Source organism: Vicugna pacos, chromosome 14 (genome assembly GCF_048564905.1).
Source record: "Vicugna pacos chromosome 14, VicPac4, whole genome shotgun sequence".
Lineage (NCBI taxonomy): Eukaryota > Metazoa > Chordata > Mammalia > Artiodactyla > Camelidae > Vicugna > Vicugna pacos.
Genome location: NC_133000.1, coordinates 9,417,724 through 9,444,970, shown reverse-complemented (window position 1 = coordinate 9,444,970; position 27,247 = coordinate 9,417,724). Strand labels below are relative to the sequence as shown.

Below are 27,247 nucleotides of genomic sequence, written 5' to 3'. Positions count from 1 at the left end.
GTGACACAAAACAATCCTCACGTAGCGTAATGCAATCAAGCAAATGAGATTTCGTACCTGAGAACAAAGCAGCATGACAAGCTCGACCACAGACGTGCTGGACTTCATGCACACAAGGCCTGCAGCAAAGACAGGTGGAAGAAATGAAATTACAATGGTAGAAATCATCATCCAAGTCAATTCATAACATAGTTTTAACTTATAAAATCTTACTTTAAAATAAAATTCCTAAAATAAAATGAATGGAAACATTCAGTAAACATACTTGTATAGGAACACATTTTCACACCATTGATTTCCAAATATTCAGATACTCAAGAAGATGTGAAGAATACTAAAAAATTGACTTCACGCTTGGATTATCTATTTGGTGAAGGCATTTCCTATATTTAAACAAGGTGAGGGGAGTTATCAGAACTGATGAGTTGGTTAGAGCTCCTTTTAATTCCAATGGCATTTGCTATATGATTGTCTCTTGGAGTAAGAACAATAGTCACTGAAGATCTACCTAAATTTTCTTCCAAAAGACAAAATTAAAAATATTTACAAACAGGTAATCCTTCATAGGCTGTCAATTGTTAAATAAATTTTATAATATTAAAAAAAATTTCACACACAATTAACATATTATGCAATGCTTTATAAAATCTTCCATTGTTCTGCTTCCAAAGTCTCTGACTAGACATCAGAAGAAAAAAGAATTAAATGTAATAATATATACATAATAATGGCTGTGACTCACTGATAACTTACTATGTGCCTTGTTAAGTGCCTTATGTACAAGAACTCATTTAATTCTCATTTACATTCTGTCACCTACTGTTATTATTTCCATTCTACAGGTAAGAAAATACTCTTCTTAAAAACATTTTAAACACTGATTATTCATCAAGACTTTTTCCAATTAAAAGGATGACCACTGTATAACACATAATAAGAAGGCAGATCATGATGAGCAGTATTTTTAAAGTGCCAACGTAGAGAAAGCTGTAACCAAGGATTAATAACAATCTCTGGAGGAGAGTATGTGAATCACGATGTTTGCTAATTTATGATTTTTTTAAAGTTTTTAACTGTTTTTTAAATTAATAGACTCTTTTTTCTTTTTATATGAAGACAAATACAATCAGTAAAAGCACTGTATAGTAAGAAATGCCAAAATCCTACATTAGCTGTTGCTAAATGGAAAGTTGAAGCAAAACCAGTTTTCTTCTTAAGGTGATTTCAATAAAGAGTCTCAAATGTCTTCCAGACACTAGCATGTATATTTATTGTAAGGAGTGAATAAATACCCTTTTGTGCCCATTTGGCTAATAACCCTATCCTTAATGTACAGACCCACAGAACGAGTTGTAAAAAGGCACTAGTATCCCATCTTATCGGATCTTTGGGCAGACAGTTAACTAATGAAATAAGAGGCAGATGTGAAAAGCTCATTTAAGAGACAATTGTTGTAATTGATCAGCAATTCTCTTGCTCAGGAGTTAGAGAGTCAGAAAGATTAATGGGACATTTATCACCTGTTGTCTAGTCAACTATTTGAAATTCTGACAAAGAAAAACTAAGCAAAAGGCCAAAGGCCTATGCACAGCAAAAGGATCATAATTAAAATTTGTAGTCCATATCAATTTAGATTTTAGACTGTAAGGCTATATGAAGAATGATTAGACTACATGGCTATACAATTTATGACTATATAAAGAATTATTCACCATATATTCTGTGTACTAGAGTTTTTCAATACATAACAACTTGAAGTAAAATTTAGAAAAGCACAATTACATTCATTTTTCATAGACTATTTCTTAAATGAACTTCTAAAAAACTGCTGTGTTGTAAGAATATCTGTATTTTTTCCAAACACTGTCATTCCATCATAAGGAAAACAAACAAATGCTTCATCAATGCTTTGTTCAAAGAAAGTGACAACAAAATGATAGGAGAGCAAAACTGCATTTTGCAAACAGCACTCCAGGTACTTTTTTTTTGTTAATTCTTTCTTTCTTTTTTAATTGAAGTATAGTCAGTTTACAATGTTGTGCCAATTTCTGGTGTACAGCGTATAACAGTTCAGTCATACGTATACATACATGTATTTGTTTTCTTATTCGTTTTCATTATAGCTTACTACAAGATATTGGATATAGTTTCCTGTGCTATACAGTATAAACTTGTTTATCTATTTTATATATAGCAGTTAGTATCTGCAAATCTCGAAAAAGGCCATCATGATTTCAACTCAACAGACCCTTCACCTTTAGTAATGTGATTTGTCTGATTAGTTTTGAACACAACGAATGAATGATAATCTATCCTCCTCAAAAAACAAAATGAAACAAAAACAAAAAAACAAACGACAATGAGAACACAAGCAGAGACGATTTTGGAACACTTATCAACCTTCAAAAATAATCATTCTGGTTGGAACTATTTCTAAGTGTTAACAAAAGTATTACTAAAACAAACAGATTTTTTATTTGAGATATAAGAGATATTGAAGATATTTAGAGATATTAGTGATATTGAGATATTAGAGATATTGAAAATACAAGCATTATCTGATGAAACCACCTTTCACATTTCCAAATAAAAAGGCACATACATTTAAAAATTTAAGGTGTAGGTAATATGATTAATGTGATTTTGTATAACTTTAATCTTGTAAGCTCAAGAAAGCCAAATTTATCTAGTGATGCTATAAATAACTCAGGCTGTATATGCAAAAGACAAATATCTTACAAGTGTATATCTTATCTTAAATAGGTTGACTTTTTCTTTTTTGTATCTAGCAAGAAATTCGTAATCAAATCAATTTATTTGATAGTTCCTCGTATGAGTAAGGATAATGTGAGCACTCAGGAGTTTACAGCAATGAGACATTAGCTTCACCTTCCCAAGTGCTCCACTTTTAATTCAAATCTAAGATTATCTAACATTTACACAGGGCTTTATCATGTACAAATCACTTTTATATATGCTGTCTCATTGGGATTCTCTTAACAACTCTTTGAACTAGTTACTATTACCTCATGTGACATATAAAAAATGAAGGGATTCAGTGAGTAGCCCAAGGTGTTCATTCAGTAAAAGTGGTGGAACTGGGACGTGAACTCAAGCTCTCTCACTTGAAAACCCATTTCATGTTTGCTGCAAAGCTACTTAAATAATTTGACATTAATAGGATGGCAATATGTGACTACAAGAAAGGTCATAATGGTTTATTCCCAACTTGGGTCATTTTGACTGTTTTCTTGGAGAAGGTAGCATATGCTGGCCAGATGTGGGGACAAAAAGCACTAACTTAAGCAAAAAGTACAGAGGCAGCCGGGGACCAAAAGTCCCTGAAAAGACTTTTATAGCTTGGGGAATGTATGACTAGAATATAGGGGGTATGTGAAAGTAGGACTAGAGGGCTAGGGTAAAACTCAAAGACAGATAAAGATTAAAAGGAATGAAATTATATATGTGTTTGAAAGTCAGGAGGAAGAATGCAGAGCAGGCTACACAGTGGGAGAAAGGATACTACGGATCAGTTATGGCATTCCTGCTCCATGAGGACTTGTCCCACCTTGTCAATTAAGAAGTAGCCCCTGAAGGGACAACACATATGTGCCCCTCCAACAAAAATCAGTTAGAAGTGTTGGCCAATTAATAAAACATTTTCACTGGCAAATACATATTCACCAGGAGAGATATTCTGACTAGAGATACTAATCCAATTCTGTGTACCATACTAGCTCACCAGTATAAGATAAACCCATGGAGTGTAGACAGTAAATATGTAAGAGAAAGAGGCTTGAATATGCAGGAGGTGCTCTGACGGTGAGGAGACTGGCTAGCACAAGATTTTGAATATATTATGAACTATGCTGCTGAAAGATAAGGTTGGCTAACTGACTGCCCAAGATACAAGCACCTGAGAAGATGAATTAGGCGGACGGATCTGAGGTGGTCCAGATCCAGGCAGCAAACACAAACTGGGAACAGATGAGTAACCCACCATCCAAAACACTGGCATTTTTTTTGAGTTTCCACTTACTAGGGGTAAGAAGTCAGTTTCTACTTGCAGAACTACATTCCCTTGCCAATAAAACAAACACATAACAACAACAACAACAACAACAACAACAACAACAACAACAACAACAACAACAACAGAAAACCCCACCAAATCCCACTAAATCCCACTAAACTGTAAAATGAGCACGAAGTTAAAAGTTTGACCTTCGGAGTAAAACTATCTTTCTTTAACACAAGGAATACTGAAAGGTATTATGATGCTCTTTTAATACAGAGCCATTAGACTTTTGATTCAATGTGTGTGAATCTGATTTGATATACCTATAAGGATCAGAAGATCAAGTTAAAAGACCCTTTACACTTTAAAATAGTGTGGAAAAATTCCATCTCCAGCTGGGTGCCCCTTATGCTGGAGGTTAAGGGTATGAAGGGTTACATTGACAAGCAAGGAATCGTACTTAAAAGTTGCTGAGTCCTGCCTCTAAGTAACATCCAAGCTCTCCTTCCGCAAGAGCCCTCTTCCAAGAGAGGAGACCATACAACACACTGATGACTAAGGCAGGGCTCTGAGTACATTCTCCATACATTTTAATTAAATGAGTAAATCTAAAAACTATCATTCACTGAGTAACTACATAGTTGATATATATTTATACAAATAAATATAGTTGACAGAGAAAAAAGATTTTGAGAAAAATTTAGAGTATTTTTTAAGAACAAGAGCCCCATTCATTCAAAAAGCATTTGGTGAGTATTGTATCTTACGTGCCAGATCCCATGCCAGGTGCTGAGTTTAAAGAGAGTGAGGAAAGTGGGGCAGTTTATATAAACAAATATTCATGACATAGATCCTAGGAGGTACACTGAGATTACAAGGTGTCAGACACACAGAAAGTGGGGTGAGCAGCTCTGCTGAAGAGAATGTACAGGGAGTGTGACATCTGAGTTGGATGATGCCAACCCTATCTAGGGGGAAAAAGGGAAAAAGGAAAATCATCTGAGGCCATAGCGGTATTAAGGCTTTATAAGCGGTATAAAGAGGCATGAAATAGCCAGTAAAGTGCAGGTGGAGTGTTACACTGTGTAGTGCAGAGGGTGGAAGGGGTGAGTGGAAATGAAGAGGAAGGTGACAGGAAGCAGAGCCATATGTGGCATCTGGTTCCTACTGGCAACAGGGAACAGCTGAAGGATTTCAAGCCCCAGGGTGGGGTGGAGGGGGCAAACCGAATTCAGTCTATTTTGGGAAGATCACTTTCTGTCAGTGGACCAGGAAGAAACCCTTAACTGCAAAATCTAGCCACGATGATGAAAGCCTGAACTGAAGGCAGTGGCAGTGTGAGCAGAGATAGTTTGAAAGACATCTTGGAGTAAGACAATAAAACATTTTAGGCAGCCGAATTCTAGATTAAAGGACAAGGTAAAGGAGCAAAGTGTGAATGATGAAAACTCTGAGACAGGCAAATACATGAAGAAGCAGGTTTGCAGAAAGAAAGTGAGTTTCATTCTGGACAAAATTAGGAATATAAGGCAAAAAAATTAATTTTGAGCTTTAAGATTGTTTGTTTTTTGGGTATAGATATTATAAATCTAACAAATTTGATATAAATAAGTGACACAGATAACATGGCACTGAAGAAAATATAACTGTGGAGCCCCACTAGCAGACAATCAGTACTAATCTTACCAGTACAGTTTTAAGATTTAGTTTTTTTACTTCTCCTCACAATGAAATATGCTAATTTATTTTCCATCAAAAAGGCATGACTATGCTGATAATTTGAATTGGAAATATCAAGTCTTCCCAGGATAATTTAGTTTTTAAATGAGTTTCTAATGATTTTAACTTTTTTAAAATTCTAAAATTAGTAGACATTAATGGCACTGAAATAGTTGAAACAGTCTCATTTTAATAATAAATGCTAAATAAGAACCATAGCCCTTGAAAGACATTTTGTATGCTCCCTCTTCTTCATTTGCTTAAGTTTCAGTGATATGCAGCTGGTAATTTGAATTTCTCTGCTTTGTAGTTTTCACTTTGTGTTAAGAAGCATTCTAAGACACAGTATATCACTATAAAGTGTATATCTCATGACTTCTGCAATGCTTACACAACTCTATCAGCATAATAGCAATTTCCTGTGTTTTTTAAACCTTTCTTTTACTTTTTTATCTGAAATGTGAAATTTATTTTCCTATTTCATCAATGTGATACTGAATTTACTTTCAGTATTACCATTTAAGACATTTCAATTTATTAAAGTCAAAAACTTCAAAATTAGCAAACAGAAATTAGTGTGGCTTTCTAATTTAAAACTAAAAAACCAAAACCAAACAAAAATCAATAAACATCCTTTGAAATAACAGTAATGTTTTAAATTGTTGTTTTTATTATTAAAACTAACATTAATATCTGTATGGGCAGTATTACATCCTATTTTGATTGGACATTTCAAGATTTCCCTACACATTGTTTCAGATACTTTAATTTAAAACTGCACTACAGACAAAAACAACTGTAATGAATCTTCAGGAACTAAAATAACATTAAGTTCATTTACTAACACAAAGCTTTTAAAATGTAATTAAATCATTATAGTTTATTATTATATTTAGATTTTAAGTTTTAACTGAAAAACACCTTCAAAATATTGCCGAGATAGGATGAGTTCATTCTTTCATTGATTTACTTTAGTTGACTAAACTAGGTTATCACAAAGTTACGGCAGTCTCACTGTCTTTAGAAAAGAACAGAAATGAAGTCCCTGGATGTATCGTATATATCAGGGGTCAGCACACATTTTCTGTAAAGGCTCAGATAAAATACGTTAGGCTTTGTGGGTGGGGGCCAGAGGACAGCGGTAACTTTCTGTCACAACTACTCAACTCGGCCATTGTAGTGCAAAAGCAGCCAGGTAGGACATAGACAAATGAGCTTGTCTGTCTTCCAGTAAAACTATCTCCTCTTCCCAAGGTGTGTGTGTACATGCACATATGTGTGTAAGACAGAGAGAGAACATATACATGTGCACACATACTCACATATACACATCTACAGATTTTTAAAACAGTAGGGGAATCATTTTAGATGTACGTCTATGATACTTAATAATTCCAAATCCAAAAAGCTCTGAAAAAAGCTTTCTTGTACGACTGTCGTAAATTCCATCAGCAAAATTTCACCTAAATAATGTATGCTATTCACAATCTTTATTCTATGTAGTGTGACTATCCCAAAGTATTACTGTAGACGTATAACTGTGTTTGAGTAATGAGCTATCCTAGACTCCCCTGAAGATGCAATAAAATATACATACAGGCACATATTACCTTTCTTAAATCTCCAGATATCTGAATTACAAAATACATTGGGCTCTAAGGTTTTGAATAGGGATTTTAGGCATTTATTAAAATAAAAGAAATGTGACAGCTTCTAAAAGTCAGAAATTAGCGGTATTCTCTCACATGAAATGCTTTGAAAGATTAAGAATTTAATACTAATATAAATTATAATCTCAAAGTAATTGGATATTGCACCTTTTCCCATGGAAATTTCGTATGTTCAGAACTAAAAATCTATTTCCATGTGAGAATGGCTGGTTAGGTGCTTTTAAATTGTAAATCAAGAATATTTAGATAGCTCACAAACAAGATTAACTGTCACTGTAGTCACATAATACCCTGAAGTTTTGACTGATTTACTAAAATAAACTGTAAATTCATTTTGTTTTGTTTTGTTTTGTTTTTGTTTTGGATTTTGGTCGTTCTACTGATATAACCTAGGAATTGGCTCTGGATGGTTTTTCTTTTTTAGTTTTACTTCTGCTAAGAATTCTTGTGCAGTGGTAGAGCTAAAGTTCCTAAGACTCTTTAGTAGGTCATTTTTCCACAGAATGATAGATTACAATAAAAAATGAAGCTACAGTGATGGTTCCTAGATGATATTTACTAGTGCTTTGACTGTGAATGAGCTAAGCTGAAGAGAATATTCTCGTGGCATTATTATTAACACCTACTAAATGTGCAACACTGATGTAGATTTACTCTTTTTAAACTTCTGCTTTAGAAACCATGTTTGTGCTAGTACATCAAAAATGTCATATCAAGGGAAATAGTCCAGCAAATTCTTGGTATTTAATTTCACTTTTTTTTGTCTCTATGTGACTTTCACTTCCCTTTGCACATTCCATGGAAATATCATTTTTCATTTACATACACTGAACAGTAAATTAAAATTTCCAAATCACTTGGAATTAATTAAGTTTTGAGTTGGCTGTCTCTTGAGATATTTTCATTTAAATAATTTAAGGAATTCTAAGTAAGCCACTGCTATATCACACAGACAACTCTGTCTTTGACGTCAAGGAGCAAAAAGCCCTGTTACAAAAATTTTAAGAACAGAAATACATATATGAAGGTGTCCAAAGAGAGTATAATACTGAAGAAAATTACAACAAGGCATTATGCCTCTAAATAACTTTAAACAACTCCTGTTGAGGTTTTCATTAAATACTTTTATCCACAGTATTTGACTCAAGTTTCTAGTACAGAATGATTGACCTGAGTGTCTTGCCCTTTCTTTGACTTCCTGATTTAATCACAACAGCAATGAATAAGGATGAAATAAGGGAAATAAGAGACATATTCACTATCATAAATCATCTGGATCCCTCAATTCTCTTTGGGTTAAATTTAATTATAGAATCAATTGTTATTCCTGTATCACTCTCCTGCACCAACTTTCCTCTCTTCTCCCTGTGCTCCTTCAAATTCCAAAAGCCTCAATTAAATTCTAAAACTACTAAACTGTGTCTGATTCAAATTTTGACATTATCCAAGAAAGACTCTGATACTGAATAATTTATTAAGAATTAGATATGTGTTTTAACTATGTATTTCATTTCAAGAAATATTAATAATCAAAAGAGAAAATATATACCAAGATAGTCATACAATTAAATCATATGAAAAGAGTTGAATAAAAGTGGCTATACTAAAGCCTTCTTATTAAAAATAAAACAATGATTTATATTCTATAAAACATGGGATCTTCCTTTTAAACACAGTATGTATAAACGAATAATTGGTATAGTTATAGTTCCAAACTATCCAAATTCTGACTTCCATTTTTTTACAGTCTCAAATTAATATATTTAATAATTTTAAGTTCTCAGGTTTGAGTAAACTTAAATTAAAAATTGCTTTTATAGTAATATACATCTTTAAGTTTTTTTATTTTTGTATTCAGAAAAATATTGCCTCTTTTTCTTTTAAATAATGCACAATGGAAATACTATGTTATTGCTTTTCTTAACAATGCATTCATAAAGTCAAAGATAAAAATCTAAAAACATAATTAGTAAAAGGAAATTATTTGGTAAGTATTGTGATTAGGGTATAAAAAGCAAAAAAAAAAAAACAAGGCTACAGGTTAAGGTAGGCTCAAGTAGAGGTCAGACAGGTGAACCTCACTTATTTTCAGGAGCACATTAACTTTTTATCCAATAATTACAGGCTTAAATTGTTGAAGCACTCTGAGCATAACAGCTAGACCTTCAAAAAACTCCTTATTCATGCGCAGAGCAGTAAGTTCTCCAATCTGACCAAGCAAGAGTTTTCTTTACTGAATTCTCCACTTAAAGCAAAATGTTAAATAGAGATGAGTCATCAATCCATTTTTTTTTCCATTCTTAAGAATGAAATAGAAAGTTTTTAGAATTTGGAAGAACTTGGAAATTGCTTCCATTTTACAACATTGAAGATACTGTCAAAAGTGACAGAAATTATTATAAGCATATATTCCATCTAAGCATTCATTTATAGTGATTCTATGTCAAGGATTATATAAGCAAAACAGTATAGATCACTGAATTAACAAGATTACTTTGTCTATCCTAGAAAACTTTATATCAAACATACAGCTATCTGCAATTCAGAGTGATATCTGTATCAAATTATATGGTTATATATGTACCAGAATACTATCCAATAATGATACAGTAGAGAGTCAGTATGTGAATTGGTTTGCAATAAAAAATAACATTTCAGCATAAAATATTAGCCCTATTTATAAAAGTAAATGGTGCTTTTATTGCTTCTAATTCTTGTTGTAGTAACAGACCTATTATAAATAACAGTTTTATTTTGAAGCATATGAACTGGGAAATCTACAAAATGGAATCAAATAAATGGTCATAAAAAATGTCTGACAAAAATAAGGAGCCAGTCATTTCCAAGAATTAAAGACATTTAATGATTCAGTTCTGAAAACAGCATTGCATACTTCCTGTACGCCAGGGCACAGATTTGAAACAGGTATCTTCCATGTCCTAGACAAGTCTGCATTCTAATGGATGACACAGCACATAAACTGATAAGTTTAATGTGAAGAGAAGATGTGCTATCTCAGAATCATTATAGGATGACTGGTAAACAAGATAAATAATTTCATTAAAGGAACATGGTAAAAGTAACAACAGGAAATATTTAACCTGCAATAATGTTGTACAGTTACTAATTTCTTGGGAAAAAGTGACTGATCACTCCAAGATCAGCAACCACAAATGGTATTTCAATTTGTAAATCAGAATCTGTTTGTTATTAAAAAAAAACTATCTCTACCGAGGGTATCAAGCCTCAAGATTTTTCCATATAGCAAAACAAATACATTAACTGAAAACACAAAGTGAGAATATTTTCTAGTTTAAATGTTGCAAAGTACAGCTGTTGAAATAACCTACATAATGTTTTTGAGTAACTATTTCAAAGTCAAGATAATATTATTAATCAGAAGATTATCTTTGGTTGGACTTAGTATAATTAGAACAACTCTACTGAGTACAGAGAGAACAACATTTCAGGAATAGGTAATAACATGTACGTCATATTTTCATATGGAGAAAGAAAAGAAAATAATCCTCTAGCAGTTAAAACTGGCATTATAAGTCTGAACTGGAGATTTCATGGATTCTATTACACACAATAGAGTTTATGTTTATTTAATATGCAATCCAGTAAATTTTGTTACTGGATATTAAGCACAAATAGATCAAAAGCACTGATTCTACATGCAGGGGCAATGTATATACAAAAGAAAGTAGTGGAAACAAAGAATTTATCCAGGAAAATAAACTTTGAAAGAGACACAGGGGGAAAAGCATAGTCCTCTGGGGAAAGTCCACAAAGGTAACAGTTCTACACACTGACTTAAAAACAGTTGAAATGGAAAAATATTGTTAGTTGATCAAAATCTCACCATGTTTAAAAAATTAAACAATCTTGGCTTGCATATTACATAGGAAAAAATTAAAGAAAGAATCATTATTGCACTGTCCTTTGCAATAATGGGACCAGAAATAGTAGGTCAATGAAGTACTACAATTTCCGAAGGATATAATGAAATAGAGTCTATCTGTAGGAAAAAAATATCAGGATGGCAGAAGGTGAATTCTAGGAAATACAGGAAACCAAAGATGCTCACTTGGCAAGTGAGAAGGTTTCTGAGGAAAGAGTTACTGCAGAAAGGGCTTATTTCTCTTGTGATCCAGGGTCCACCTAAACTGTGGCAACTCTACCTAATTAAAGGGCATCTGTAACGTGGAAAATTGTGTTTTGATACCTGAGAAGGACAGACTGGAGACTGATGGTCAAGGTTGACATGCCCTGGGCCTGACCTCAATCTCTGAAACTAGAGACAAGGAACAACATATCTGGACAGCAGAGATTGTGGGCCAGGAGAAGGCTGCCTGTGTGTATTCTCTTTAGTTGTAGTGGTGTTTAAAATACTATATACGCGGATATTATTAATTATCTGAATGTTAGTAACAAACCAGTTAGTTCTTACAATTTTTTCCAAATATTTTAACACTAGGGTTTAGCCTGAGCCCTCAGAACTAGGCGACTTTATCCGCATTACAAAATTCTTTATTCCGGGTCTAGGATTAAGTTGAAGAAGCTCTAAACTGAAAATCTGAAGACACGGTTTTAGTATACAAACTAAACAGCTGTGTAACCTTGAGCTAAGACACTTGCCTTTCTTGACACCAAACAATCTTTGCTGATAAACAACAGGTTAATGATTTTGAAACTTTGTTTTTACCACAACCTAAAGCAATACATTTTACATCATGATCTAGTATATCTAATTAAAACAAATGTTTGACAAAACAGCACTTCCTCTCACCGCGTGCAGATATTCCGGCCTACTCTATGCTATGTCGTGGCATGCTTTATTGACTACACTGTGTCATTAACGGGTCACAGTCGGCAGCCTGAATACCACTAGAGCCGGCCAGCCTCCTGGCTCGAAAGCTAACAACAATAGTTTTTACATTCTGAAATGGCTGAAGTTATAGGAATGAAAAATATTTCGTGATACTTGAAACTTATAAAATACTCAAATGCTGAAAAATCAATATTCAAATTTCATAGTCAAGCTCATTCCTTTACATATTGTCTGCAGCTGCTGCCTCACTACAATGGAAAATCTAAGAAGTTATGACAGAGTCAAAGTTGAGAAGCCTAAAGTATTTGCTTTTGGCTCCTTAAGGAAAAGGCTACCGACTCCTACACTAAAGGACACCTATAGTTCTTTCTTGCTTGCATATCCATGATTCTGAGTCCTTCCTTCACGTCTTACTGGGCTAAACTGGGACCAGATGAGTAGTTTGCATGATAGTGGGCAAAATGATATGGAAAATTATGGGTTCTTGGTCAGTTATTTAGGCCTGAGATTTCTACTTCATCCTGTACTTGAAAACAAGAATGAGAAGTGAGTAATCTGACGGGTAGTACTCGGTATTGGTATAAAGATTTAAATCCTTTACAGTTTATAGGGCTTTAACTTACAGCCCTTAAGTTATTTTATAATATAAAATAAAATTTTATATTATAAAAAAAATTTTATAATGGGCCTAGTAAAGGATGGTAGTTGTTGTAACAGGGATTAGTTTTACACATCAAATGGACAATTACGCTGCAGCTTTTTGGTATGTACATGTCAAATTCCCAAAGACAGAAGAGACACTGAGTAGAGAAAATGAAGCCAGAGGCTTTTATATACTTCATCTGAGTTGAAATTGTCTTTCAACCGTCTTTTTGAAAATTTTTGGTTCACATTAGAATTTCATTTAAACCCTATCTTTATTCAATAAAATCTTATTTGCTCTATCTGCCTCTAGACTTTCCTATTTAAAACTTGCTGTGTACAACTGAGAGACTGTATTTTAATCATATTAGATTTTTCTTTCTGTTCAAAATCCTCCCATGCATGTAGGATCTAGGGTTTTTTTTCTGTCTAGAATATATGTATTTGGCAAAGTCAGTGTCTCTGCCTTTCCACAATTTTCAATAGTAGTCATGAACAAATATGTCTTCTTCTGGCCCTGGTGTCTTCACTTTCCTTACATACATGGCTCCTTTGTCAGGTTTAAACCTGACCAACGTGCACCCAAAGTTGTGTTTTGTGTATGTTGTACTGTTATTTCACAAGATTTTGCTTTACGAATTTAGTTGAAAATAAAGCAAGGATAAATATCAGCTTTTTAAGGCTATACATAAAACTTAAGAGTATTGTACTGAAATATATTATTTCATGGGCAATATTTAAAATTGGTTACTATCACCATCACTCATGAAATCCTCAGACAACACTGGAATAAAGTAAACAAGGGATTTTTGCTTTTTGCTTGCTTCAAAAAATTAGACCCTTCTCTTTTATCATTCACACCAATTACTGAAAGCTACTTGACTATGGAAAGCAATTTCATTTGTTCTGCCATCCACTTACCCACCCACAAGTGTTCTTTGGATACATAATTAATGCCAGGCACTCTGGCAGGTCCTAGAGTCCCTGTGGAGGTTAAAGGCTGGTGGGTGACAGAGACCAAGTAATTACACAAATATGGGTTACCAATTACAATTTTCATACATGTTCTGAAGAAAAAGTATACTATGTTATGAAAGGTTTAACAAGGGAAACTAACTTAGTCTAGGACATCGGGTAAGTCTTCCCAGAGGAAATTTATGATAGAAGAATACAAAGCAGTCAGCCAGGCAAATGAAGGTAAATAGAAAGCATTTATGATCATTAAAAAAGAATTCAATTACGTAAAGACTTCTCTGAATTCCTCATATTCTTCTATGACTAGAAATAAACTGATTTCATTGAATTTCCTAGCTATAACGTATAAAACCTATACATCACTAAGGGAAAATTCTAATTTATCTGATACATACATATACAAAGTATTGCTGAAATGCATGTAAGGCTTTACATTTGTTGGTTCTATAATTAAGTAAAATGAAGGATTGTATAAATAATCCATGAATTAACTTCTGTTTCATTACTTGGATCAATCATTCTACCAAACAACACACAGGATATGTACATGGGGCAAGCACACTGTCCCTGTATTGCTAGCCCCATTCCCAGATGCTGCTGTTCCATAATTTAAAACAGCAGTCATTTGTTCTTAGGCAGGAATTTTGTTCATAACTAGTTGAGTTTTACACACAGGTGTCTCCATCTTCCTCATATATCCCTGACACCATGGGCTACAGAAGCTTTAGTTCCACTGTAACTACTGGGAGTGCATGCTTTCTACAAATCTATTAAAATAGAAGGAAACAATAAGTAATACTCAAGTTTGTTCTCAGTATGTAATTTAATATTCTAAAATTTAAAAAAAATTTATAACATAGTTCATACCTAAAATGATCAGAATTCAATTTAAAAAAATGTGGATTTGCCTTAGAGCAACTTAAGGAAGGACAAAGAGAGCTGTCAGCTATTAAATACATTCAGGATAATCTACTTTTTTTTTTAAACTTCTGTTTTAATCCAAGACACAAAGATTATGCACTACATTTATTTAGTTGTCATCTTTTTAGTGTCCCTTGATCTATAACAGTTCACAGCTTTCTTGTACTTTAAAACTTCCTAATTTAAGTATCCAGGGTGTGTTTCTTCCCCAAAATATTCTTCTACATGTTTAAAAGGTGTCCCCATGTTTAATCTCGGGCTATATGTTTTGGCTAAGGATACTCAATTTCCTGGTCTACTCTTGATTTATACACTGTTATTCATATCTCCTATTTCTGAAGAGATGCATTCCTGTATGCTTTACTTCTAATTTCTCTTCTGGGAGACGAGGGGATGATGTGTTACCTCTGACTGTATTTCTACAGTATACCACAGAACACTTAATGTAGTATAGTATATATACCAGTATCCTTGACTTACTACATCTACTATATTAAGTAAATCCTTCTAGTAAATAAGGTTTCTCTGACTTTTCATCAGTGCTTGATTTTATATTAGACTGCCGGAATACAGTTCCAGCTCAGTTGGTCAATGAGTATATGATAAGAATCATAATGATTTTATGAATGAAAAAATAACATTGGTTTGAGGGCGTTAGTAAAATCATTCTTCTTGACGGATCATGTTCTTGTGTTAATCATCTTTATTGGCTCAAAGGAGATTTCCATATTGAAATACAAACTGTGCAGTTTGAAAATGTTTTATTTATGATGAAAAAGTAAGATTTCTACTTTTAGAGGATATTGTTTTCATGTTAGAAGTTATCTGTGATGGAAAAATCTTTGTTAACATCTATCCTTAGTAAACATTTCTGAGTTTTTTTGGACAACTTAACTTCCACTTATTTGTAAGGAAGAAAGTAATTTGGACAAGATCCTCATCAATTAGGTCAATACAAAAAGCTATTCCTACTCAACCTTCTCTATACCCCTAGACCCAGACAACCTCTGTCCTGTACTCTACACTATAAAAAAGATTTCTTCTGTGACAGTGCTTTATAAAAATGAAATCATACAATATGAACTCGTGTGAGCCAGGCTTCTCTTGCAAAATGTTTCTGAAATCCATGCGTTTGGCTATGAGTATCAGTAGTTTTATTTATTTATATTGCTGGGCAGCAATCTGTCATATGAACATAAGCATTTGTTTATCTTCTCATTTTTTGATGAATGGTTTTTCCATTTTGTGGTTATTATGAATATTGCTGTGAAATTTTGTATAAGTCTTTACGTATATATATATATATATATATATATATATATATATATATATATATATATATGTTTGCATTTTCCTTGAATAATAACCGTAGTGGAATTTCTGGGTCAAATTTTAAATGAATGTTTATTAATTATAAAACATTGCCAAACTAGTTTTCAACGTTGTACCATTTTATGTTCTGAACCAGTAAAGCATGCGACTCTTAGGATTTTCCACATACATGATAATTTCAACTGCAATTAAAAAGTTTTACTTCCTCCTCTTCAATCTGTTTCTCTTTTATTTTTATTTCTTGCCTTACTGCAGTACTTAGATCCTCCAGTAAAATGTTGAGTTCAAGTGGTGTGAGGCGTAATCCTTCCCTTACCCCCAATCTCATTTGCTTTTTCATTAAGTATGACATTAGTTTTTGGTTTTTCATAGATATAAATTTTAGGTTAAGTTTTGTTCTCTTTGGGACCTATTTTTCTCAAAGGCTTTATCATGAATGAGTATTGAATTTTAATAAATGTTTCTCCTGCATCAATTAATAATGAGAAAATATTTCATATGTATCCATATATTAACTATTTTTTGCAACCTCTTTTGTGTGAATTTAAGTTTTCAACTAGTATCATTAACCCCCTGCTTAAAGGATTCCTTTTGACAGTTCTTAAGGTTCAGCTGTGGTGGTAATGAATTTTATCCTCTTTTGTTGTCTGAAAAAGTCGTCATTTCCCCTTCATTTTTGAAGAATATTTTCACTGGATAAAAATTTCAGGTTTAAAGTCTTTTCTATCAACACTTGAAAGACATCCCATTATTTTCTGGTTTGCATAATTTTCGACTAAAGGTTGATGATAATTTTATTTTTGTAAGTAATGTATTTTTTCCTTTGACAGCAATTTAAAATTTTTAAATTTTAAATAATTACAAGTGAACACACTTTTTTACTTTGTGAACTCTATGAGATTTAGCACATGTACTGATTTATGTATCATCATCATCCCAAGGAATCCCTTGTACTATTCCTTTACAGTGACACCCCCTCCTGCCTATAAACCCTGGCCACCACTGATCTGCTTTGAAAATGTCCCCAAAAGGGAAACATAACAGATACCACCCTTGATATGAGCTTTTCTTCCACACAATAACGTTGAGATTCATCCAAGTCGTAAGGCTTATCAATAGATTGCTCCTTTTTTCTGCTGTCTGAATGCACCATAGCCTATTCTTTTACTCACTGAAAGACATTTGAGTTTCTCCAGCTTTGGGCTATCACAAATAAAAGCTGCTATGAACATTCAACTACAGCTTTCTGTGAGAAGATAAGTTTTCATTTCTCTAGGGAAAATATCAAGGAATGGGATTACTGGGTCACATGGTAAGTGAATGCTTAACTCCATAAGAAACTTCCAAATCATTTTCCTCAGTAACCGCCATTTTGCATTCTCAAAGCCATGGATGAGAGTGCCAGTGGCTCCAAATTCTCTTGAGCATTTGGTAGTAGTATATATTTTGTTTTAAAGTTTAGCCATTCTCATTTGTTCGTGATGTTGAGTCATGATGGTTTTAATTTGCAGTTACCTACTAGTAATGATGTTGACCATCTTTTTCTGTGCTTGTCATAGTAGTGTGATCTTTGGTGAACTATCTGTTCAAATCATTTTTAAATGAGCTGTTGCCTTGCTTAACGTTGCTGACTACTTTTTGAGATTTTTCTCTTGAATGCTGGTTTTGAACAGTGTAATTATGATGTTCCATGGAATTTTTTTCTTTGTGTCAATCCTGCTTGCAGTTAGTTGAATTCTTGGATCTTAGGATTTATAGTTTTCAAGTTATTTGGCTATTATTTCTTCAAAAAATACTACACACATATTGTCTTAACCTCCTTCTTGGACTCCAATTCCATGAATGTTAAACTACTTGATTTATCATATAGACTCCTGTGCCTCTGTTATCTTTTTATTTATTTAATTGGTTTTTCCTACTTCAGTTTGTAAAAATGCCATTCTATACCTTCTAGTTCACTGTTATTGTCTTAATCACTGTATAATAAGCCATTAAATCCATCAAATGAATTTTTCAATTTAGTTACACTTGGAGGGCAAGTCCACTCCATGTTATTCTATCATGACAAAAACTGGAAAAATAAATCCATTTACTAAGGAAAACCTTGAGAATAAATGTTCCTTCAAAACATTATGCCACTACCCCTTAATTCCTGTTCCTGTTAATAGCCTATGCAGACATCATATTCAACCTAGATTATTAAAGAAATGTTACTCTTGACTAAACACTCTCATCATCTCATGGATTTTAATTTGATCTCCCCATTTTTGGAAGCATAGAGAAGGCAAATGGGATCTTATGCATTTAAAATAAATCCTTAAACACATACAGTATACTGTGTAACAGATATTCAAGGATGTTCTGTTCTTCACATTAGATTGTAATTTTTATATAAAAGCCATCTGGCTGTCACAATTTGTAAAGCACAGACTGTCATGATGAGTCAAGTGATATAGCTAATCAATCAGGCATCCCTTTTCCACTCTGCTGATTCATATGAAAAAATGCTTTTTGAAGATGTCATTTCTGAAGGATTGTTTCTTTAGTTAAACTTATGTTATACTACAATCTGTTCACATTCTGACAACCCAAACTCAAGTATCTAAAAATCTTCAGCAGCTATTTGAAAATTGTAATGAGAGCCTTTGATAAAACATCATTTAACTATCATATTTGTAATAATTCAGGTGATCATCTGTTTATATACTAACAAATACCTCTAAAGAATAATTTAGAAAGATAAAAAATTTTAAATTACACACAAAATATTTTACTTGAGTAAAAATGGTTGATTATAAATTCCTAAATTTTTTGAGATTTAGCACAGTATGTGAAGTATTTTCCCCCTAATGCAAAAATGTACCTATCATTTCCAAAAATGTGGGATGTGAAACAAAATATCACTGGTACACGTTTGTGAACATTTTCTTAAAATAACATCACTAGTAACAACTTTATAAACTAAGGACACACAGTGCTGCTTAGGCAAAATTATGCAAAAAAAATGGACAACGGTTCCTAAGTGGCAGTTAAACAAAATTTACCAAAAGTAATCATCAAAAACAGGAAAAGAAATGCTTTCTGCAGTCAATATAGATCAATCTTAAGCAACAGACCATTGAATCATGGTTGGTTGGAAAATTATACCAGTTGAGCCTGGTTCGCAGCTAAAAGAAATGAAACCTATTGTTTTAAACAAAGTTTTCAAGGAGAACAGGTATCCAGGATACCATGCAATGAATACAATAAGAGAAAAATGTCTTCCTATAACCATTTGCTAAGGAATACCTTGAGAGTAATTAGTATAGAAAGGAATTACCGATACTATATGAGACTTTCAACTTGCACCATCATATAGAAAAATAACCACAGTCACTTAAGTGGAAAAAAAATACTACTGTTATCAGTAGTATCTAAATTTAATTGTTCTTTTGATGATGCCATTATCTCTTAGTCTACACTGGGGTGGCAAACTACAGCCAGATACAACCTGCTGCTTTATTCTGCATGGCCAGTAAGCTAGGAACAGATTTTACACTGTTAAAGAATAGTAAAAACAAAACAACACACAAAACAAAGGACAAGTGACAGAGACTGTTTTTTTGATCCACAAACAATCTAGATTTTAAGGAGAATGTTTGCAGAACCTTGCTCTAGAGTACTTCTGGATTTAAGATAAATCCAGAGAGCAAAGAGAAATGCTGAATTCCTTAAAACAAAAATTTGCATTGTATACAAAATTCACTAAAAATAAAAATATTAAGTATGAAAATCTGTAGAAGTTGCTCATAATTCAATTTTGTAATAGATAAAACTTGAGAATATAGAGCTTGTGTACCTTCCTGCATAAGGTAACTGGTGTTAGACTCTTAATTCACAACTTGATGTTAGGTAGCAATAATTAGTCAAATGTGAAAGAAATGGAGAGCACCCATTTTACATGGTAGAGTTTATTCAATTCTTTTTTATTAATCAGGTCTCTGTAAAACACAGAGAAAACTGGTATTTATTCATGTTAGCATTCAAAGGGCCAAATAACTCAATGAAATATACAGTTGGAGTGTGTCACATTGAGAACTACATTTTTTTTTATTCTTTAAGAATGAGTTTCAAATTATGGTTAACTCCTTATGTACAATTTCTCCTAAAGTGTTGTTGTTGTTGTTGTTGTTGTCAGATTATTCATCTATGCCTAGAGTAGGACTTACCTAAATTCTTTTTCTAATTCCTTAAGGTGAGACCATCATCTTGTGCATTAAAACTTAGTTAAATTTGTGTAAAAATTGAAACTTTAAACACACAAAGTATTTTTCAATGTCTCAGGTAGTCACTAAACATAAGCACAGTTATCACGTCCATTGCTACTCTTATAATGAAGTTTTGACAGCAGTGACTTTTAATAGGTGACTACTGCTCTGTCACCTCTCAGAAGTGATATGGAAATTAATCATATATATAGTATTTTAAATACATTCATTATAGGATACTGCCAGGAGTTAGCAAGACTGAAACTGAAAAATCAGAACTGTTAGCATAAAAAATATAATATTTTTACATCAATAATCTTTAATGATCATTTGACTCACAGAATCCAGTTCATACATTTATTCTTATTGATTAGAAATTTAGGATGTAACACTGCCATAGCACCATATTTTCATGGATGAGATACACTTATTACATCAATTTAAATAAGAGAATTTAGACTAAAAGTAATTATTTCAACACTTATGAGCAAAAGAGATAATATAAAGATAGTTAACTAAACCGTTATTTTTTATTTTGAAAAAGTGATTTGTTAGTCTGATTTCAAGAACAGAAAAAAAGCCTAAGTATTATTTATATTAACACTGCTTTCAAAAGTAAGGAATAAAAGTTATAGAAACTTACATAGTAAATATTTTTGAAGACTATAATATAATTTTAATTGTTTGAGAATTTTATAATAAAAATACCACCCTTGAAGATTTTGGCTAGAATTGGAACATCAACCAAATGCTTCTATACAAGGGTCAAGAATTTTGAAAAAAATCTGGAAAAAATTTGACCCCTCTATAAAAACTGTTTGAAAAAAGCCACCTGTCCCAGTCTTTAAGAACTGTCTTTGCATAGGGGAAGACGGTCCCTAACTAGCCAGGCTTAAAGGCTGAGAGTCCCTCAAACCTTTTCCCATAAATTCCTGCTCGCAATCACCCACAGGTCTGCAGGCCTCCTGCAGCTCTAATAGGTCACGCTGCCTGCCATTTCTTTCAGCAGCCTTTAATCTAGCATGGAAACTCTGCCTCCATTCTTATTAGTACTTTGAGATAGGCAAGACAGAAATTAGTCCTGCGGGCAACCAGTAGGAAACCTAGAATGCTGCAAGGAACTTGCACTTTATCCCTTCCATTCCAAGGGAGGAAGTGGAAATTCAGTGATTTCCTCCTGACCAGGTGTACCATACTGCACTGGGGAAGTGATGGCACAAGGCAAACAAAATGTCTTAGAATTTCCAACCATTTTCAGGGTTTGCCTGTTTGCTGCAGGTTCTTAATTTGTTTCTAGAGTTTTAGTAAAGCTCTTTTTTGTCAATATATTGTGGTTTATTCAGTATTTCTGTGGGGGAATGAGGGTCTGGACCTTCCTAATTCACTATCTTGCTGACGGCACTACCTTTTCACTTTTTAATGGTTTCTTTTGATAAACCAAAATAATTTTAATATCAGATTTATCAATCTCTACATTTTATGCTTTTGTATCTAGTTAAATATTTCCTGTCTCTGGCAGTACAGATATTTTGCTATATTTTCTTTTTCTATAACTTTTGAAGTTTTGCTTTTGCAACCATTTCAGTAGTGATGTTTTACGTATTAAGGAAGGAAGGAGTTCCACTTTTTCTTTTTTAATTAACAGCATGAAACCCAATTAACCTATGTGCACTCATCCCATTATTTCTCTCTCTTTGCAATGGCAACATGATCACATGATGTTACTGTGTGTGTGGGATCTGGATATTTATTCTTACACAGTCATCTGTCTATCTCTGGGCCATTACAACACTTTTTAAATTACAGCAGCTTGTCCAACTTCAAAATTATCTTGGTTATTCTCAATCTTTCATTCAACTATAGAAATTTAAGAGAAAACTCATCAAGTTCCTTAAAAATAACCTGAGATTTTTTTGAAATTAAAATTTTTTGGAAATTGATGGGTAATCATGGACAGAATCTACTTCTTTGTGACACCATCTTCCTATCACGAACAAACAGTTCACCATTATTTATGCCTTTAATGCCATTAAAGTTTTTATAACTTTCTCCATAAACACATTAAAAATAATTTTACAAAATGTAACACAGATATACAAAATGTGTCTATATATGTATGTATATCTGTAGAAGCAGACATATAGTCAGTCTGGATGGATGATGGTGTTTTCCCCATCTGATTGTCTAGTGTCTCTCTTTCTGTGATGTTAGCAGCAATTGATGCCATCTGTTAATTCCTGAGTGGATGCTAAAAGGCACTAATACAACTCAAAAATCCCTCCACCATTTATCGGATATATTTATATTTCTATAAAGAGAAAGCATCCTTCACTAGTTTCTTTTTTTTGTTATTTTTATTTAGTTTTTTTTGTGGGGGGGGCAGGTAACTAGGTTATTTAATTAACTTTTTTTTTCTTTTATGGAGGTACTGGGGATTGAACCCAGGACCTCATGTATGTTAAGCATGAACCACTGAACTATACCCTCCCCTATCACTAGTGATTTGATAACAGAAATGACGGAGCTTACACAGGAATGGCAAGATAAATCTTTCCTTTTATTGATGAGTTTTCAAAATAATGAGTTGGTTCTCTATCCTTGAAATTCAAACAAATCATTTAAAAACCTTTTCTTATGATTCATGGAATTAAACATGTCATGAGTTTAATGCATTGCAGTTACTATACTCGCTGATGCTCTAAATGCTCCATCTTTAACTAATAAGAGCATCTTAAGTTAGCCCCTGAGTCTTTTTGACAGTATTTGATGTCTTCCTTGGTTTTACGGTATCACCAAGTGTTGCAAGCAAATCATGAATACTCTTGTCTTAGCCTTGAAATCATCCATTTCTCCAACGAGCTCTGGTTTCTCTCAGTGGTAAATGATATTTCAAGACTACAATCTGGACTGTAGGTGTGCTCACTGCTATTGACTTGGTCATCGTTTCTATGTAAAACAGTAGACAGAGCTAGAGTATATACGTGAACGTGTGTGTATGTGTGTGTGTGCATGAATGTACATAATAATGCAGCTTTTATAATGTTCAGTTCAAATTCAGAACTAAATGCTTTCACTTAATCTTTTCTACTTTACATCTGGACCTCATTTGTTCAGTGAGAATCCTGATTTCAAGAACATGGGATAAAATAATTAGAATATCAGTAATTACAAACTGATTTTACCCATCATTATGCAATAGTTTTATAAAAAAAAGTACCAATAATCACTACAAATATAAATCAAGAAAATGGAAGGACATTATTTTAGTATGTGTTTTAAAGGACACAGACAATATAAACTAACAATAATTAATTATTCTGGAAGAAAAAACAAATGGATACATGTGTAAATTAAGAAAAACTAAATATAAAACTACAAATAAAGATGCAATTCGAATACATTTTATGATTACTTGAAATTAAGAGTAATTGCCTTCTCTTCTCATAAGACATTAAAATATCTTCAGTTACATAAATCCAGTTTTGTTCCTACCATACGTAAATGTATGATAGAATCAAAAGCAATGAGATTTGTTCATCAGCAGCACTATTTTTAAACAGAAATATTCCACAGCTAGTGTAAAGATATTTTTCTCATGTCAATCTCCTGATTCTTCACAACAGTTTGACAATTTTTCTTCTCAGAGAAGAGGAACAGTGTATCAAATTATGGAAAGAAGGGAAATGGAGCAGAGGGAAAAAGAGAGAATGATCAAGAGTACACGTTCAAGAATGAGAACATGACAGGATATGTACTTCCAGAGGGAGGGGTGGAGGGCAAGAATGCTCCTAGGATGAGGACAGCAGCCAACTCATGGGTATGGATGATTGACCAATTTGGGGAATTTTCACCACAGAACACAAAAATTTTGCCTATCTCCCCTTATTTTCAAAACTTACCTCTATCAAACATCATCAGTAACACAAATAATGTTTTAGTCAAGTACAAGGAAAAAATACTCAATATTATGTACCAGAATCGAAGCTAGACAATGCTAATAAAAATGATAAAAATACTTCCTATTTATAAGTGAAAAATAATTTTATTAATATTGTATTTAAAAAATGGCACAGGAGCACAGAGGAGAAGGCATTAATTTAGCATAAGGAACCTGAAGCCGGACTCAAAGGATGAGAATAATTTGGGCGAGAGAAAAAAGGAAAAAGATCCAAACCAGAAGAAAGAGTGGTACAAAAACAAAGAAATGTGACAACGCATAACATCACGTGTTAAAGGAATGTCTTCTATAGCAAGAGTCTGAAGACTAGCTGAGTCCAAAAAGGAAGGGTTATGACTAAATTGTGAGGGATACTGAATGTCGTTCTAGTACACAGCTGAGGTTTCTAGATTTTTGGACTGTATGGCCTCGCAAAAACTCAGAGGACCATATCCTAAGGTTGTCAACTTTCTATTTTGCCAAGTAATGGCATTTAAAAAACAAAATTCAAAACCTAAAAATCAACCATTTGCATCATCATTGTATTAAGAAAAGTCATTTTAACACAAAAAGAAGGGGTATGAACATTACATCAACATAGTTTTAAAAACAGGTTATGTTAAAATTCTTTGGATGCAGAAAAGTGAAAAAAATTAAATTATATTCTGCCAAGCAAACATAAAGTGAATTTTCAATATATAACTGGTTCTACTGTTTCATTTTTAGCATAGAAACCTTGCTAAAAATCTAAGAGGAATATTTTTAATTCTCTTTGAACTCAATTCAGAGTATTTGAGGCAAATTTAGGGAAGCCCAAGAACAATAGTTCTCAATCACCAGGCTATTTCTCCTGCCTTCTCTCTGCAGTGCTGGGAAGAAATAAACAGCTCAGATGTCTGGCCACGGAAAATTTTGGAAAGAGGGTTACATATGTGGGATTCTGACTGAGCAACACAGAACAGTTAAAAAGTCATCTGACAGTGAATCCTTAGAATTTAAAACTGTCACACAAACAATTTTCAAATAATTCCTTCCTTGGTTTTGCTGCTGGAAAACTTAGTGCTGAATTTGTGGCCCAGTTTTAGTAACAGTACAGGAGCCATCACTAACATCACTACATTACTAACTTTATTCCGTGTTTATTTTAGCATGTCTCTGTTCACTACTTATGAATTTCTTCTGTAAATCTGTCAAATCATTTCTGGAAAATATACACATAAATATAGGGAAAAAAGACTTTTAGGGAATAAGGCAATATTTGAGATACTTTTTTTGATAATGTTTATTGAATTTTTCTTATTATAAAGGTAGCGCATGCTATAGAGTCACTGCAGTAACCACCCTCTTGGTCTTCTAGTAAGCTGTATGGCTCACTTCCTTTAAGTCTTTGCTGAGATGTAACTTTTACTATTGGTTTATTTAAAATTAATCACCAACCCTGCCATTTCTATAATCCCCTGTGTTTTACTTATCCTTTTACCTAGCATTTATCATCTTCTAACATGCTATATAATTTAATTATTTATTTTGCTTGATGTTTGTTTACGGTCTCTGATAGAATACAAGGTTCCCAAGGCAGGGATCTTTGTTATTTACTAATATATTCCAAGTAGCTAAGATAGTGCTTGGCCTGGAGCAGAAACACAGTATTAAGAAAATGGATAGCCCACCATGTGTCACTGTTCTAAGAGCTTTCTATGTATTATACCATTTAATCCTCACAAGAACCCTTGGAGGGAGGTATTATCATTGACATATCTTACTAGAAACTAAGCTACAAAATGGCTAAGTAACTCACAAAATTCTAGAACTAAGAAAGTAATGTAACAGGGATTTAAATTCAGGTTATTCATTATTATTGTCTCCCCTAACAGAAACATATTTGTAAAAGCAGTTGAGAAAATAAAAGAACAGACACAGAAAAATTTCTACAGTAAATAGGAAGTGAAAAACAAAAAATACATACATATATATATATATATATAAGGGTGCTAAATCCAAGGAATGGCACCTAAAGCCATTACTTACAGGCTCATCTAGATAGTGATCACCCCTTTCTGAAGCTCATGATTATTTATAAAACAAAACTTCTTTTTAAAGAAATAAGGCTTCAGATAATCATTTTCGAAGCTCCTAATACAGGTGTATATATTAAATCTTCACAACAGTTAATTTATCTTCTTTGCCTTCTCACTCCATTTAAGCTGCTATTGAGTGGAGGATAACAGTTTCATCAATTCCCAGATCAGTATTTCTTTACATGCTCTCAGTTAAGGATTCTCACATTACACGAGTTATGTGTGAATAAGAAAAGTCACTTAAAGATGCATGGTTCTTAAGTTAGTTTAGAGATCACTGCTTAGTAAACATGCCACCCCAATGAAGGATATATAGCCCACCTAACAGACTGGGATTACAAGGGCCAGAGCTTCCCATTGCAACACTTGTTCAAAGTTCTTCATTCTGTTATTAGCAATGACTGTGCAAATATGCTATTTTTAAAAAATGAATAAGGAGAAAGCATATATGTATATGTTACTGGAATTTGTGGAAGCAATGTCTTTATATTCTTTCGGCAATACATATTCCTCTAGTAGCACAAGTTATGCCATGATTAATAGATACATTATAGGAAACTAAAATAATTAGAATAGAGAGAGAAATCATACCTTCTATCAATAGCTCTTGTCCATGACTGCCAAGAAGTGTACGAGATAGGAATGGGGCAAAGTCTACAAAAATTTCACGAAGAAGAGGAGCAACTTTTTCTAAAGCTCTTTCAAGTTTTGCAGTGATGCTGTTGAAATTAAGACATAAAGACTAGTAAATATGGTTCCATAAAAAAATCAAATAAACTTTACTTCTAAATTAAACCCTTTAAAAATCATAAATGTCCAGTTCTAATCCAATGAATAATAATAGCTTCATGTAGAAGGGACACTGTTCAGATTC

General features: G+C 33.0%; 1 protein-coding gene across 6 annotated transcripts in view; it reads right to left on the bottom strand.

Annotated features, from left to right (window-relative positions):
- NBEA (neurobeachin) overlaps positions 1–27,247 on the bottom strand; it is a 540,106-nt gene that overhangs the window by 299,110 nt on the left and 213,749 nt on the right. For all 6 annotated transcript variants that reach the window (XM_072976118.1, XM_072976119.1, XM_072976123.1 and 3 more), the window contains 2 exons: positions 26,965–27,092; positions 58–119 (listed from right to left, as the gene is read on the bottom strand). In XM_072976118.1, coding sequence (XP_072832219.1) covers positions 58–119; positions 26,965–27,092 — 190 coding nt within the window. The remainder of the gene's footprint in view (positions 1–57; positions 120–26,964; positions 27,093–27,247) is intronic.